This window comes from Ochotona princeps, chromosome 2 (assembly GCF_030435755.1).
Source record: "Ochotona princeps isolate mOchPri1 chromosome 2, mOchPri1.hap1, whole genome shotgun sequence".
In the NCBI taxonomy this organism is placed as follows: domain Eukaryota; kingdom Metazoa; phylum Chordata; class Mammalia; order Lagomorpha; family Ochotonidae; genus Ochotona; species Ochotona princeps.
In genome coordinates this window covers 14347389-14363282 of record NC_080833.1, presented here as the reverse complement: position 1 = coordinate 14363282, position 15894 = coordinate 14347389, and the positions used below count along the sequence as shown (strand labels likewise).

Here is a 15894-nt window from a genome sequence, read left to right as displayed (position 1 = left end):
ATGAGCTGGGGGCAGCTGGGCACTGGATGTGGGGCCAGGGCCTCTTGCTGGTGGTCAGCTATAACCCCCTCCCCTGCTGCTCAAGCAGGCCCCTGCCCCGATGGGCACTTCTACCTGGAGTCCAGCGCCTCCTGCCTGCCCTGCTTCTGCTTCGGGGTCACCAATGTGTGCCAGAGCAGCCGCCGCTTCCGCGACCACATCCTTCTGAGGTTTGACCAACCCAACGACTTCAAGGGTGCGTTCGTGGGCATGTGGGCAGATAGGTGGGGTAGGGGCTGAAAGAAGTGGGAGGCAGTACCAGACTCCCTGGTGGCCTTCCAGAGCTGGCACAGAGTCCCACAGACACAGCCTTGCCAGAGGAAGAGTATTTCTATGAAAACAAACATTTTTGGGGAAAAGCCAAAATCTTGATATTTACTCACTATCTTGGGTCTTTGTTTTCCATCTGTTGGGAGGGTTTAATGGGTTAATGTGGAAACTCAGAATAGTGCTTGGTTCATAGTGAGCGCCCACCAGTGAGTCTTTACTGAGGTCATCCCTGCCAGCCTCGTCCTAGGAGGTGGCGGGGGTGCCCTGTAGGAGCCCAGGCTCCAGTGTGTCAGCTGGCTTCTAGGGACCTGCTTTCCCAAGAACACTCTATGTCTGAAAAACGCATGGCTGGCCATTGCGGGAGCACCCCCAGGACACTTGCACAGACTTCCTTGGCACAGGTCAGTTGCTAGCTCGATGCCGTCATGAAGGACGGTAGGCCTGAGGTGGAGGAGGCCAGTGCGAGACATCACTGTGCCATGCTCACATGGGCATCGTGGCAGATGCAGAAGCAATGAAGTGTGCTACCACATTGGGCCAGGGAGACTTGCCTGCTCCTTTGCCCTCCTTGGGAATCCCTAAGGCAAAGTGCACAACTGCACAGTCAGGTACCCAAAGGCAGACCGGTGGACTCAGCCTTTCTGGCTCCCAAGGCAGAATGGCAGGACATCTCGCAGGGAGTGGGGCATCAGGGTGAGGCTGGGCCTGAGTTCACTCCCTGCCTCCAGGCAACCTTTCAGCTCCCCACTTCCTGTCTTTCAGCCTCAAGGCAGAAATACCCCCAGCGAGTTAGCTCCAGGCACAGTAGGTGCTGGACCACACTATGGGTCCTACTCTTTGCTTGATAAGAGTAAGGGGCTCAAACCTGGGTCCCTCTGGCCATGATCCCCAGCCTGTTTGCAGTGCTGGTGGCTGAGCTACCAATTGCTGATCATTTGGCCCTGCAGCTTAACACACACTAGCCCTGCATGGCTGATAAGCTTTGCAAGGTCAAGGCTATTTTTGCAGTGCTCAGACAACAGCTCTGAGTTAGAGAGGTTGTGGAGCCTCACCAGGGTCACAGAGCCGTTGAGGGGCAGAGAGCTGGATCCCAGGCCGCTCAGTGGAATCTGGACCATTGGGGTGGATAAGGATGCGAGGGCCATCAGGTGGCCTGTCTGTGGAGAGTGCCTGAGGATGTCCCCAAAGGAACCGGAGGAAGGAACCACTGGGGTGGTGTCCCTCAGACTTGCAGGCTCTGATGTTCCTTCTGCAGATGAGGTCATGGACATCTCTGCAGGGCGCAGGGGATACCTTCAAAATCAAGAGGAGAAGCTGTTGAGAGATGTAAACTATAAAGAAAAGCTTGCCGAAGTCAGACCTGTCCAGAGCTAGGAGGGATTGCCTATGGAGATATTGAGTTCTCTGTCACTGAGCGCTACCCTGGCAGGGTGCTAGTCACTAGCCGCATGTGACCGTTCATGTTCAGATGGTATCATTCAGTTCCTCAGATAGCTCAGCAGCTACACATCAGGTGTTTCATAGCCACACGTGGCTAGAGGGTACTGTATTGGAGCACAGACTCAGAGCAAATCCGTCGTCACTGGAAGTTCTTTTGGAGGGTGCTGCTAAGGGAGTGTGTCTGTTTGTGTGTAGGACAGAGGAGAAAGGCAGAACAGAAGATCCATCATAGCAACAGAAGACATTTTTTTTTACTTTTTCATTTATTTTATGTACATGAAAGAGAAATCAGAATATTCACATCTTTGGCTCTCTTTCCAAATGCCATAACACCTGGACCTGGGTCAGAACAAAGCCAGGAGCCAGGAACTCAATGTGGGTCTCCCACTTGGTTGGCAAGATCTTAAGTATTGGGACCATTACCTAATGCCTCCCAGGGTGCCCATTATCAAGAAGTTGGAGTGAAGCCAGAACTCAAACCCAGGTCCTCTGATGTGGGATGTGGGCATCCTGCTACACCAAATGCCTACCCTGAAAAACCATTTCGGGGGCATTTCCTTTGAATCCCACTTGAAGCATTTTAGTGTATGTGCTGCTGAAGCAAACACCCATTTGAAGCATTTTACATAAATCCACTTAGGTTATCTTCGTAATAACTCTAAGAGGTAGGCCAATATTCCATTTAACGGATGGGAAGCCTGAGGCCTTTGCCTGCTCTTGCCTATCTGGAGCCTACTGGAACCAGGACTTTAGCCCTTTTTAGCCCTCTCTCTCTCTCCACTGCCCATTCCAGCTGTTCCAGTCCCTGGGACCCATGAACCTCTTAGCAAGCAAAAGGCTCTGAGAAGTCCTGCTGCAGAGTGCCCTTGGCCTGTCTTTGACTCCATTCCTCACCTAGCCTTCCTAGCTGTGACCTTCCCCAGACCTTACTTTAGGAAATGCTTCTGCAACACTTTGGGAGGAAAAATCAAGCTACTTTTTCTTAGCTTTGGGAGAGACCGAAGCTTCCTCTAAATCAACTTTTGCCTAGAATTCTCTGAGCTTTCTAGATTACTGCTCCTCCAGGTAGGTGTCAGACAGGCACCTGCTGCGCCTTCAGCGCTCCCCTCTGCCACCCACAGGCGTGAACGTGACGATGCCCACACAACCCGGCATGCCACCGCTGTCCTCCACCCAGATGCAGATTGACACCACTCTGCAGGAGTTCCAGCTGGTCGACCTGTCCCGCCGCTTCCTCGTCCATGACTCCTTCTGGGCTCTGCCTGAGCAGTTTCTGGGCAATAAAGTGAGGGGCTGGGCTGCCGCCCTGGGTGGAAAAAGGGCCAAGCCTCTCCTTCTTCCATGCTTAGAGCCTTCTTAGGCCCCCTCCCTCAGAAGCCAGTGGGCAGCAGGGCAGGCACAGACACAGATCAGGGACTTGGGGGGAGGTAATGTTGTGCCTCAGTGCCCCTTAGGACTCATTCATCCAGGGCAGAAATCCATCCTGCCATTCTAGGTTTGGGGAGGACTCAACCTTTGAAAAGAACTGGCATCCTCTAGGAAAATGGCTGACCACTACCCCACCCTAGCCTGGGCTCAGTGCCCCAACCCTGGCCTTCCTGGCCACCTGCTGCACAGCTTTGTTCTACTGGCTGTGGACTAAGAAACCAAGAGACAGAGCCCAAGTCTTGGCTGTCTTGGCTGTCTTGGCTCCCCTAGCTCGGTGCCAGACACAGATGGACAGAATGATGGAGGAGCCAGGACACAGCACATCTGTCCATGGCTTGCCCAGTGGTATCAGGTATGCCCCCAGTGTGCCCTAGCCCTGATCTGCCTTCTTTCGGACAGGTGGACTCCTATGGTGGCTCCCTGCGCTACAAGGTGCGCTATGAGCTGGCACGTGGTACACTAGAGCCAGTACAGCGGCCAGATGTGGTCCTTGTGGGTGCTGGGTATCGCCTACTCTCCCGAGGCCACACGCCCACCCAGCCCGGTGCTCTGAACCAGCGCCAGGTCCAGCTCTCTGAGGTAGGTGGCACCTGAGCCCAGCAGGCTGTGGGGGCTGCAAGCTGCAGAGGTGCTGATGAGTGACCCCTCGCTCTGTCCACACCCAGGAGCACTGGGTCCACGAGTCTGGGCGACCAGTTCAGCGGGCAGAGATGCTGCAGGTGCTACAGAGCCTAGAGGCCGTGCTCATACAGACCGTGTACAACGCCAAGATGGCCAGCGTGGGGCTGAGCGACATCAGCATGGACACCACCGTGACCCACACCACCAGCCATGGCCGTGCCCACAGTGTGGAGGAATGCAGGTGCTGACCCTGCTGAACCAGGGACAGCTGAGGTACTGCAGGGACAGAAGATACACAGCAGCGCCTACAGTTCCCACAGCCACTTTCTTGGTGCTATCCCCACAGATGCCCTATCGGCTATTCCGGCTTGTCCTGTGAGAGCTGTGATACACACTTCACCCGGGTGCCTGGTGGGCCCTACCTGGGCACCTGCTCTGGCTGCCATTGCAATGGCCACGCCAGCTCCTGTGACCCTGTATATGGGTACTGCTTGGTGAGTAGTGCCTACTGACTCCTGGACACTGGATGGGGCTGCTGTGAGACCCCCAGTGCCTTTCCATTCAGCACAAGCCTCCAGACTGTCCTGGCTGCTGGACTAGTTCTTGTGACCCCAGGATGCCTTAATGGAGGTGTGCAGTCCAGACCAGGGAGGTCACCATTCGGTCAGACTGGGCCCAGTGAAAGGCATATGGCTAGGCTTTTAGCAGGCAACCCTAAGGGGCAGGGTCTAGGTACTTATTGTGCCTTGCTTCTTAGGAACAGCAGAAGGAGCTGGCATGTGGAATTGGCAGAAGAGAAAGAACCTATCAGGGCAGAACTGCTTTTTCAAAATCCCTCAAAAGCTTTTAGAGGAAAAGAAATAGGGCCCAAAGGGCAGTAGTACTGGTGGGTGCAGATCGGAACAGAACAGCCAGATTCCAACCTTGGGAAGCCACTCTAGACTCATCTGCAGGACTGACTGCCCCCAGGAGATGATGCGCCCCCTGCCGGCAGGGAAAGGACACAGTTGGACACCCTGGTTGCTCAGCTGTGGAGGGACCCCCTAAGCCAGTAACCTCAAGGGACCCCAATGGCTGGTCCATCCCAGTCCTTTGCTGCAAAAGCTGAGCCGCTCCCTCTGCTTTCCTGCAGAACTGCCAGCACAACACGGAGGGACCACAGTGCAACAAGTGCAAGGCCGGCTTCTTTGGGGATGCCACACAAGCCACAGCCACTGCCTGCCGGCCCTGTCCTTGCCCCTACATTGATGCCTCCCGCAGGTCAGAGGCGGCTCAGAGTGAAGCAGATTTGCTGGGAGGCAGTGGGATGGGATGGGATGGGATGGGTTGGGATGGGGGCATGCTCTGAGCAGGGCAGTGAGACATGTGTATTCAGACCCCAGCCTGGTCCATGCCCCATGTCCTAACCAGACATCAGTTTCTACTCTGCTGAGTGGACTGGCTGCAGATCAAGAACCGGTGGGCAGAGAGATGGTGCCATGCTTTGTAGCATGTGGCAGCTGTGTGGACAGTCTTGGCTTCCCAGGGTGGGAACATCAGGCCTGGCTCTAAACTCCTTCCCACATCCTGCCCACTTCACACCCATAGGTTTTCAGACACCTGCTTTTTGGACACAGATGGCCAAGCCACATGTGACGCATGTGCCCCTGGCTACACAGGCCGCCGCTGTGAAAGGTGAGGGAGAATAGGTGGGGGCTAAGAAGCAGGCCATCCTGGGCAAGGGCCACTGACAGCCCTCCTCTCTGCCAGGTGTGCCCCTGGATATGAGGGCAACCCCATCCAGCCGCTGGGGAAATGCAGGTTAATCCGTGAGTATCTGAGCACCCTGCCTTGACACCTGGCTCAGAGCCACCAGTGCCCCACCCCGCCAAGCCCCACAGTGCCTCTTGGGTCTCTCTGTCCCATCCCTCTGACTGCTAAGATTGCATCTTTCCCCTTCCTTCCTTTTCTCCTGCCAACACCCACTTTGCAGATTCAACACTCGAGACCACTTCAAGGTCTTACAAAGGTGAAAGGAAATGCAATGAAAAGGGCAGCCTGCAAATCTCTGAGACCTGCCAGTGCAAGGTACGTGAGCTGCCTCAGCCACTGGGTACTGCTTAGAGGGCCAGGGTGGATGCTAATGGCCTGGCTGGCTGATGTTCAACATTAGGACAGGGGACCTGACACTGGGAAGGATCCCTGGCTCGTGAATCAAGTGACCTGAGTTCAAATCCCAGCCATTCTATGTGGAAGTGTGTGTGTGTGTGTGTGTGTGTGTGTATTTCACCTTCCCCATTCTCTGACAGTAGCCACACTGACGTGCTGATGTAGGTATCATACCCCCAACATGTCGATGACATAGTGGAGGCTCTGAGGGTGGTGTCACCTGCGCTAGGAGTGAATGACTGTTCATGGGAAATGGAACTGACAGAATTTGGAGTCAGGCACCCTTGATCTTTTTTTTTTCTACCATATATATATATATATATATATATATATATATATATATATATATATATAACTGCATTTATTTCATTTTATGACACAGTTTCATAGGCTCTGGGATTCCCCCAAACCCTCCCCCCACATTGAATTCCTCCACATTGTTACAGTAGTACAGATCATAACCAGTCATGATTCCTTCATCGCGGGCATGGACCATGCAGAGAGTCCAGCATCTTATTGTCCAGATAAATTCACTAGTTTCATTGAGAAACCATGCCTGGTCTGAAAGTAGGGCTGGCAGAATATCATCCCCTCCAATGAAAAGCCCCTACACAATTTCAACAACAATTTACAACATCATGAAGTTAATTGACATGATATTGAGTGACCAGTGTGTTAGAAAATGCAAGTTCTTAACCACATTCTGTAACTACTTCATTGACATCTCAATTATAGTTTATACACGACCGGCTGCCATACACCTTAAAATAGTTATATGGTACTATTCAGCTGTCTGATGTCTATTTTCATTTATATATTTAGCAGCTTAAAGTATTAAAGCGTGATTTCTACTGAACTATGCAAAATTTAGGATAGTCCAAACAGATTTATACCTCAAACAAGCCATATGTTAACAATTGAGGAGCAGAACAGTTTTAGGAGGGGTGCGCAAAGAAATCTTCAATACCTTAGTGAGGAGTAACTAATCTTTGTGTCCTACCTAGTTAGGTATATGGGAGTCCAAACTGACTGGTTCCTGTTTTAAGCTTTCCTTATTGGTCTCTGTTTATCTGATCTAATTTTTTTTGGGGGGCGGGTTCCAGAGCGACCCTGATGGTCATTGCAAGAGAGGGTGGGGAGCCAAAGTTGAAACTGAGTTAGGACCAGAGAAAGCTCCCCTCCCGAGTCCCGAAGGCAGTTTACTGTTCTGTTTCTGAGGACCACTCAGGACTCCTGGCTGTTGTTCCAATGACATTAGATCCTGTGAGGAAGGATCTGGGCTTCTTCCATCCCGTGTGGGAGATCCGATAGGGAATGGGTGACCTCAGAGTTCTTGGCCTGCGAGGGCACTCCAATTCCCCGTGGTCTCCTTGGCAGATGGGATATAGTCCTTGGTGCCCATATTGATAGTCCTTGATGAGGATCCGGGAGTCTCCAAGGCACCCTTGATCTTAAATCTCAGAATGATTGAGCAAGTTAGGTGACCTTCTACAGGTCATGTTGACATCCTTGGACCTCAGTTTTCTCCTGTGAAGGGTGGAGCTGTCACCTGCTTTGTAAGACACTTAAGGGTATTAGGGGGATGGTGGTGGTTTTCATTAAGTTGCTATATTTCAGAGACCTATTTGAATGCCCCAGGAGCCAAAGAGAAAAGGGAAAGAGGTTGCATAAGCTCCATTAACCAAGAATTATTGATCATATGGCAGTGGTACACTCCTGCAGTGGCTCCCCTGGGGCCTTGGGTCTCCCTCTAGATTGGGTGGGTCAGGCTGAAAGCTCCAGGCAGTCTCCCTCGTGGGCTGTCCCTGCATCTCACAGCTCTGTGTCCGCAGAACAACGTGGTGGGACGCCTGTGCAATGAGTGTGCCGATGGCTCATTCCACCTGAGCAAGCAAAACCCCGACGGCTGCCTCAAGTGCTTCTGCATGGGCGTCAGCCGCCAGTGTTCCAGCTCCTCCTGGAGCCGCGCCCAGGTACCTAGATGAGGTGGGCAGGGCCGCACAGACTGCGTGCCCAACCCAGGCTTCAGTCCTCCTCCTGACCCCATCTCTTCCTCCCAGGTGCTGGGGGCCTCTGAGGAACCCTCACAGTTCAGCCTGACCAACGCTGCAGGCACCTACACCACCAGCGAGGGTATCGCTTCCCCTGCGGCTGGGGAGCTGCTCTTCTCTTCCTTCCACAGCCTCCTGCCTGGGCCCTACTTCTGGAGCCTCCCTCTACGCTTCCGGGGGGACAAGGTGGGCAGGGGCTGGGAAGGTAGAGGGAGCTCCAGGCAACAGGAGTGGCACTGGCAAAGGCTGAGGCACTGGAGTGCCATGGTCCCCTAGGGAGCATAGAAGACACTGTGCTGGAGCAGGGACAGAGCCAACCATGGGGTCCCACTGAGCACCTGTCCACCCTGCATCCAGGTGACCTCCTATGGAGGAGAGCTGCGCTTCACAGTGACCCAACAGCCACAGCCCGGCTCCCCGCCACTGCACAGGCAGCCCTTGGTGGTTCTGCAGGGGAACAGCATCACCTTGGAGCATCACACTTCCCAGGAGCCTGTGCCCGGCCAACCCAGCACCTTCACTGTACCCTTCCGGGAGGTGAGCCTAGGCAGGCCCCTGCTCTCAGGTCTGTTGACACCCCCCTACCCCTCAGAGGTCAGGCCTTAAGCACCTGGGCCCTTTTCCTGGCAGCAAGCATGGCAGCGGCCTGACGGACAGCCGGCCACCCGGGAGCACCTGCTGATGGCATTAGCAGGCATCGACGCACTGCTGATCCGAGCATCCTACAGCCAGCAGCCAGCTGAGAGCAGGTGTCTGGGTCCTCGGTGGGAGGATGGGAGAGGACTCAGGCAAGGGACTGCAATCCGGGTGGGACTGTGCAGTGCTACAGACCACCAGCTCTGTCACTGACAGACAGGTTGTGTGGCTTTTTGGTGCCTTATTTTCCCCATCTGCAAGGTGGATATTATAGTGTGGCTCTCTCACAAGGCTTTTTTTCCCATCAGTCTCCCTAGTAGCATACCTGGGATGGGCAGTGGCATGCATGTGATTCATGAGGAGGCCCCTCCCAGGAGGGAGGCCCACAGGGGAGGGAAGATTGGCAAGCAGGGAAGTATCCTTAGATCTGGCCGTCACCTCCTCCCTCATGGAGCTTTGGACAGTAAATCTCCCTGCAGGGGCATCTTACTCTGAGGCCGGGGGGCCTTTGCTTTCTGTTAGCCTGTCTTCCAACCCCTTGCCCTGGCGAGGAAGGTGACCCATTGGAGAACACTGCAAATGTGGGCCTTTAGCCACCACCCCAGCAGCAGCTGGGGAAGGAGGCCTCAGAGGGGACCTGGACAGGACCCCAATAGCACAGTGAAGGCATTGGCAGGAGAGCTGGTGAAGGGGCTGAAGACAGGGCGCAGCCACCCGGGCCATTGAAAGCACATTCTGAGCAGGTCTTTCTTGCTCAGGCTCTCTGGAATCAGCATGGATGTGGCTGTGCCTGAGAACACTGGTCAGGACCTGGCACTGGAAGTGGAGCAGTGTACATGTCCATCTGGATACCGTGGCCCATCCTGCCAGGTGAGTCCTGGGCCCCACTGACCTGTCCAACTAGCTCCCTCCTTGGTACTCCCTGATTCCTCTCCTTCTTGAGCTCTGCCCACTCCAAAGTTCAGATCCCAGCAGCAGGGAGGTGGCCTTCCAGGAAGCCCCTCCCACGGCTCCTTTTCTGCTTCCAGGACTGCGACACAGGCTACACACGCATGCCCAGCGGCCTCTACTTGGGCACTTGCGAACGCTGCAGCTGCCACGGCCACTCGGAAGTCTGTGAGCCTGAAACAGGTGCCTGTCAGGTGTGTTCCAGCCTCTTTCCTCCTCACCCAAGCACATGTGGTCTTCAGGAACCCTCTCTAACCCACATTCTGCCCCTCCAGGGCTGCCAGCACCACACGGAGGGCCCTCGGTGCGAGCAGTGCCAACCAGGATACTATGGGGACGCCCAGCAGGGGACACCACAGGACTGCCAGCCTTGCCCGTGCTACGGAACCCCTGCTGCTGGCCAGTAAGTCCCGTCCTTGCCTGTCGCAAATCTGGCCACCACCTTCTGTCCTCATCCCTTCCTCCTGGGCCGTTTTGAGAGGCAGTGGTTCAATCCCAGGGTTACCACTCCTTCGATGTGGCACTTGGTATAAGGTATACCCCACGTGTGAAATGAAGATGTCACACCCACTCAGCCCCAGTATGTGGGACTCTAATACAATGCCCAGCCCATAGCGGGTGCTCAGAAGGCCCGAGTTCACCCACCCCATGCTCTCTGCAACCTGTCGGCCCCAACCCATGTTGCCCTAACCCTTGACTCTGAAAGGAGCTGGGGGCAGATGTCAGAGTGATGGCCTTCCTGATGGGAGATTCACCCCCACATTCTCAGGGCTGCTCACACATGCTTCCTGGACACAGACGGCCACCCCACCTGTGATGCATGCTCTCCAAGCCACAGTGGGCGTCACTGTGAGAGGTGAGGCAGGTGGGTTTGGGTGGGGTCCGTGGGAAGGGCTGTCCTTGGTATCCTCAGGTGAGGTCCTCCTTCTCTCACCTCGTGGAAGCCTGTGCCTCTAGCCTGGCAGTATATTGGATCCTCAGACATCCAGGTCTGCATCTCACCGCCAAGCCTGGCCAGGTTCCCGAAGGCCCTCAGTGCAGCCTAACCAGGCTCACATCTTGGGCACATCCCCACTCTTCTCCCTTGTGGTTCCCTGCTGTGAAATGGGTGGTCCAGGTGGGTAGGTATCCTTCAGCACTGCCGAACCCCAGCCAGGCCTGGGCTAACGGCTTCCTCTGCAGGATCCTGCTTCCTCCAGCACATTCTCTCTTGCAGGTGTGCCCCCGGCTATTATGGCAACCCCAGCCAGGGCCAGCCGTGCCAAAGTGAGTGTGCCCAGGGAGCTCCCAGTGTCCTGGAGGTGGGAACTGGGGGACAAGACACAGTCTTTATTTCTCTGTGAATTTGACTGGATATATTTGCCTTTGGGAGCCTCTACTTCTTCATCTGTCAAATGGAATAGGAGTGGGCTCCACCCTCCTCCCAGGGCTGCATGGGTAGTATGTCATGTCGGAGATTGGCTCCCTTCCTTGGCGTTGAGCCAGGTGCAGGGAGAGTGGTGGGAACTGGCATGCATGGTGGTGGGTCCTGTGGCTCCAGCTGTGGTTCTCCTCACTTCAGGAGACAGCCAGGTTCCGGGGTCCATAGTCTGTAGCTGTGACCCCCAGGGCAGCATCAGCAGCCAGTGTGATGCCAGTGGCCAGTGCCAATGTAAGGTTAGTCCAAACCTGCCCTTGACCACGCACATCCTGGGTCTGGTGGGAGCCGGGTCCTGGGACTAGGACAAGGGCTACCCTAAACCACTGGTAGTGGTTGGGAAGGCTGCCCTCAGAGGCTGCTGGGGGCAGGAATGACCCCCGAGATCTCTACACACATCATTGCATTCATTTCCCCAGGCCCAGGTAGAAGGCCTCACCTGCAGCCAGTGCCGGCCCCACTACTTCCACCTGAGTGCCAGCAACCCCGATGGCTGTCTGCCCTGTTTCTGCATGGGTGTCACCCAGCAGTGTGCCAGCTCCTCTTACACTCGCCACCTGGTAAGAGCCCAGGCAGGGCGTGCTGCCTGCTGGCCCTTGCTCATCCCACCAGGCCCAGCAGCATCCCCAGGCTGTCACCCACCTTGGCACTGAGTCCAACAGCTCACTGTGCTCCTTCACACTCCCCATCCCCCATCCCAGTGAACCCCACTGTCTGCCCTGATCCCTTCTATGCCCCACCCCCACCAAAGAGCCTGCCCTGGGGCTCAGGCTGACACAACCTTTCTTCTGCTGCCAGATCTCCACCTACTTTGCTCCTGGCAACTTCCAGGGCTTTGCCCTGGTGAACCCACAGCGCAACAGCCGCCTCACGGGAGGCTTCACCGTGGAACCCACATCCGATGGTGCCCAGCTCTCTTTCAGCAACTTTGCCCAACTCGGACAGGAGCCTTTCTATTGGCAGCTGCCGGAAACGTACCAGGGAGACAAGGTGGGATGCCAGTGCCAGATACAGCTTCGCTTCAGAGCAGCCTCAGCCAGTTGATGGGCAGGTGTCTGCTCCATTTCTGCCGCCTTGGCCACCTTGGGGCTAAGTGTGTAGCTTCTGAATGTCGGGCCTCAGGCTAAGGCGCAGCTCTGCTGCCTCTCAGCTGGACACATCTGATAAACTTGAACTTTAGGGAGGCTGAGAGGACTGCAGATTGCACCCCGACACTGCTCAGTGGCAGCAGGTGCTCGTCATCAGCTTCCAGGCAGGTGTTCCACACATGAGTCCTGGGCGAGGCTGTCACAACTCCAGGGCAAAGGAGGCAGGCAGGTTGGGTTTCATCTGTTTGTTGACTCACACTGTTCTGCTGGCTCTGTGCTTGGTGTTGGACACGATTCTGACCCCAGGCCATGTGAGTATTTGCTGAGCCCCTGAGGCACATCTCCAGTCCCTCCTAGGAGTCATAACTCACAGCTGTGTGAGCTAGGTGCCACTGCTGCCCCTCTCACACAGAAGGAGATGGGGAACTGACTTCACATCCATGGCTACGAGGTAGGTGACTGTGATGGGACTAAACCCAAGACTGTGGCTTCCTGTGCCATGCTGCAATAGACAGAAATGAACTTGTCTTTGCTACTTCAAACCTTGGTCCAGTGGGAGGTGTCCATGTTGGGCATGGTGTTATAGTGGACAGGGTCTTAGTAGAGCAGTGAAGACCACCAATTGGCACCCAAGGGAGGTGGGTGCCAACAGTGCCCCAGCAGGTACACCTCCAGAGCCGCAAGACAGGAGCTCCAAGGCTGGTTCAGTCTCGTGGTTTGAACAGGGCAGGTATCGCAGCCCTTTCCAGGTCAGGCCACTGCCTTTGCCTTTTCTTTCCCTGTTTCTTCTTACCCTGCCCCCTACCTGCCACTGTCCTGCCCTGCACCTCTCAGACTGCTCTCTGTTTTTTCTCGTGCCATTTCTCTGTGCTCTGCAGAGGGAGGCCGATTTTACAAGGATGCGTCGAGCTCACCAGGTAGGCCCATAATGCAAGTGGCATGAAACTGGTGTGACCTAAACATGGTGTGTTCTTGTGTGCCCTCAGCCCAGTACCCATGGTACTGTGGGTCTGCATGAAGCCAGATAGTGCCCGTGGTACCCTAGTCTGGACATTGCTGTATCTTTGCCCTGTACTGCCAGGAGGGGGTAGTATATCGCTACCCTTGCTTCACCTGCTGTGCCATCGTGTCCCAGTGCCCAGGGTGGCAGGGAAACTAACCTGACACTAATCCACATGATTTGATCTGGCCCCTGGGTTCCCCCCAGCGCTAAGCAATCACCTCTAATTCTCTGGTGTGTTAGCGCCGCCCCCCCAGCAGCCTGAAGGAGCCTGTGTGCCCACCCAGAGTGGGGAGCCTGAATCTCTCCCAGGCTACCTTGTTCATGGGTAGGGGACCCTGCATGACACTCTGGCTCCAAGACACTGGGAGGCCTGATGTGGCCTGTGCCCTCCACCCTGTCAGAACCGCACGTCTCTCTCAGAGGAGCAGTGGCGGGCAGCTGTGGCACCTAGGAGGATCCCAGGGCCCCCAGAGGGCAGAGGCTGGGCACAGCGGCCATCACAGGTAACTGAGGGCCTGGCCAGGACGGGGGCTGAGGCTCCAGGGAGGAAACTAGATCCAAGGCCCTGGGCTCTTCTGGGCTGTTTCTCTCATTTCTGGCCCTAGCCTAACTCCAGTCCCTTCCACTGTTGCATTCGGGAGATATTCCAGAGCCACCTCAGGCTGGTACCATGGCCCATGGGAATAATCAGACCCAAACAGCACCCCTCTCCCCTTTCCCAGGACTGCTGGGGCTGCCTCCAGCTTCCTGCCTTGCCTAGACAGAACTGTCTGCCTCTGTCTTGCTGGACACCCTCTGGAGGGCATCTCTCAAGCAGCCCATCCCCGTGTCACTGCATTCCCCACCCCCATATCCAGTATACCCCACCTGGCTCCTGAGGTCCCAGGAGAGCAAGAGACACTGGCACTTGTGTCGATAGCACAGTATCTGGTGGCTGATGTGGCCTGGCACCACCTGGGACAGGCAGGGCCTGGCAGGCATCCTTTCTGTCCCTCTGCTCCTTTCTCTGCCCTTCCTCTCCTGCTCCCCCCAGGTGGATGAGGCCCAGAGGCGCGTGGATGCTGAGATCTGGCAGCTGCTTTCCAGCTTTGCCACTCGCCCCCAACCCCCACCTCGGGGGTTTCCTGCCCAGCACGGGTCTGCAGCAGCTCTGAGAGTACCTCCTCCACCCTCTCTCTCCTCTTCCTTTTCCTCCTCTTCTCTGTCTCATCCAGCAGGCCCCCAGGTACGTGCCCCCATGAGGGACCCATCCTGCTGGAGTGCTTAGGTCGTCTCTGAACCACTGGGGCCATGACTATCAGTTTCCCTTCCAGGGATCCTCCATCTGCTGATTCACTTCCCAAATGGCCACAACAGCCAGAGCTGGGCCAGGCCAAAGTCATGAACCTGCAGCTTTATCTCCCACATGGGTGACAGCAACCCAAGCACTTGGGCCATCTTCCACTGCCTTCCCAAGTGCAATAGCAGAGAGCTGCATTTTAGAGTAGAACAGCCAGGACTCAAACTGGTGCACTGAGATAGGACGTGGGCAGTGCAAACACCAACTTAACTACAATGCCAGTCCCTGGTTGTACATTTTTGAATGTATGTGGAAAAGCCACTGGATTCTGTCATGTTTAGCAGTGTGCCATGTAAATCTGTGGTTCACGGTACAGGAGGAGATGCTTGCACAACCCATGCCCTGAGAGAGCTGCTCAAGTGTCCCAGCCCGAGGGGAAGCAAGCCATGCAGAAAGCAGGGAACTTGGGGCTGCAGGGTGGTGGGGAGAGTTCCCATCCCCCTTGCTGCTGGGTCTCTCATCCCCACCGTCTCTGCCCATGGTCACCCTCCATTCTCACTGCCTGTCCTTCTGTCCTAGTTTGCTCTCTCCTATGAAGGCTTCTCTCTGCTTCCTGGAAATCTCTATTATTGGCAGCTGCCCCGGGCCTTCCTGGGGGACAAGGTAACAAGGAGTTGGGGGAGGGGGTGTCACTGAACTTAATGAATTAGGGAGCCCTGTGTTGGCACTTCTTATGTCACAAATGGGTAAACAAATCCACATGGTGGAAGGGACTTGCCCAGGGCCCCACATTTAGATCAAAATGTGACTGCATCTTTCCTTACCCTTCATCTGGGTCCTGGCCCTGGCATAGGGGCTGCCTCATATGGGCAGCAGCTCTTCTCTGGACCATCTTGGCCCTGTGTCCAGATTCTTGGCACTGCACTCATTTATTCCCAAAGCATTGATGAAGTTACTGTATGCTATGATTTTTAAAAAGATTTTAGGAGCTATTTATTTTTATTTGAAATGCGTATTTACAGAGAGAGGGAGAGACAGAGAAAGGTCTTCCATCTGCTGGTTTACTCCCCAGAGGGCCACAGTGGCCAGAACTGGACAGGTTCGAAGCCAGAAGCCTGGAGCTTCTTCCAGGTCTCTCATGTGGGCTCAGAGGCCCAAAGATTTGGGCCATCTTTCACTGCTTTCTCAGGTACATTAGCAGCAAGGTAGATTGAAAATAGAGCTTCTGGCCCCATTTGGTCCCCATATGGGATGCTGGCACTACAGGTAGAGGTTTACCATATAACACCACAGTACCTGCTCTAAAATATTTATTTGTTTGAAAGGCAGTGTCAGAGACAGAGAGAGAGGTCTTCTATTCTTTGTTCACTTCCCAAATGGTCACAATAGCCAGGACTGGACCAGGCTGAAGCCAAGAGCCTGGAACTCCATCTGGGTCTCCTATGTGGAAGATCTAAGTGCCTGGGCCATCTCTGCTCCTTTCAGATACGTTAGCAGGGAGCTGCATTAGAGGTGGAGCAGCCAGG

The 15894-nt window shown here is 55.2% G+C and overlaps 1 protein-coding gene across 2 annotated transcripts in view; it reads left to right on the top strand.

Moving 5' to 3' along the window:
• The window catches only part of HSPG2 (heparan sulfate proteoglycan 2), a 96969-nt gene that overhangs the window by 46253 nt on the left and 34822 nt on the right, over positions 1–15894 (top strand). Inside the window, exons 13-37 of one of the 2 annotated variants that reach the window (XM_058676491.1) lie at positions 89–235; positions 2871–3034; positions 3577–3756; positions 3843–4039; positions 4145–4292; positions 4931–5058; positions 5386–5472; positions 5548–5606; positions 5771–5865; positions 7779–7919; positions 8007–8183; positions 8355–8534; positions 8628–8746; positions 9392–9503; positions 9662–9775; positions 9857–9984; positions 10351–10437; positions 10798–10847; positions 11143–11237; positions 11418–11558; positions 11797–11988; positions 12965–13003; positions 13491–13592; positions 14123–14314; positions 14948–15031. In XM_058676491.1, the coding sequence (XP_058532474.1) occupies positions 89–235; positions 2871–3034; positions 3577–3756; positions 3843–4039; positions 4145–4292; positions 4931–5058; positions 5386–5472; positions 5548–5606; positions 5771–5865; positions 7779–7919; positions 8007–8183; positions 8355–8534; positions 8628–8746; positions 9392–9503; positions 9662–9775; positions 9857–9984; positions 10351–10437; positions 10798–10847; positions 11143–11237; positions 11418–11558; positions 11797–11988; positions 12965–13003; positions 13491–13592; positions 14123–14314; positions 14948–15031 (3158 nt within the window). The remainder of the gene's footprint in view (positions 1–88; positions 236–2870; positions 3035–3576; positions 3757–3842; positions 4040–4144; positions 4293–4930; positions 5059–5385; positions 5473–5547; positions 5607–5770; positions 5866–7778; positions 7920–8006; positions 8184–8354; positions 8535–8627; positions 8747–9391; positions 9504–9661; positions 9776–9856; positions 9985–10350; positions 10438–10797; positions 10848–11142; positions 11238–11417; positions 11559–11796; positions 11989–12964; positions 13004–13490; positions 13593–14122; positions 14315–14947; positions 15032–15894) is intronic. The other variant, XM_058676498.1, reaches the window with a different exon arrangement.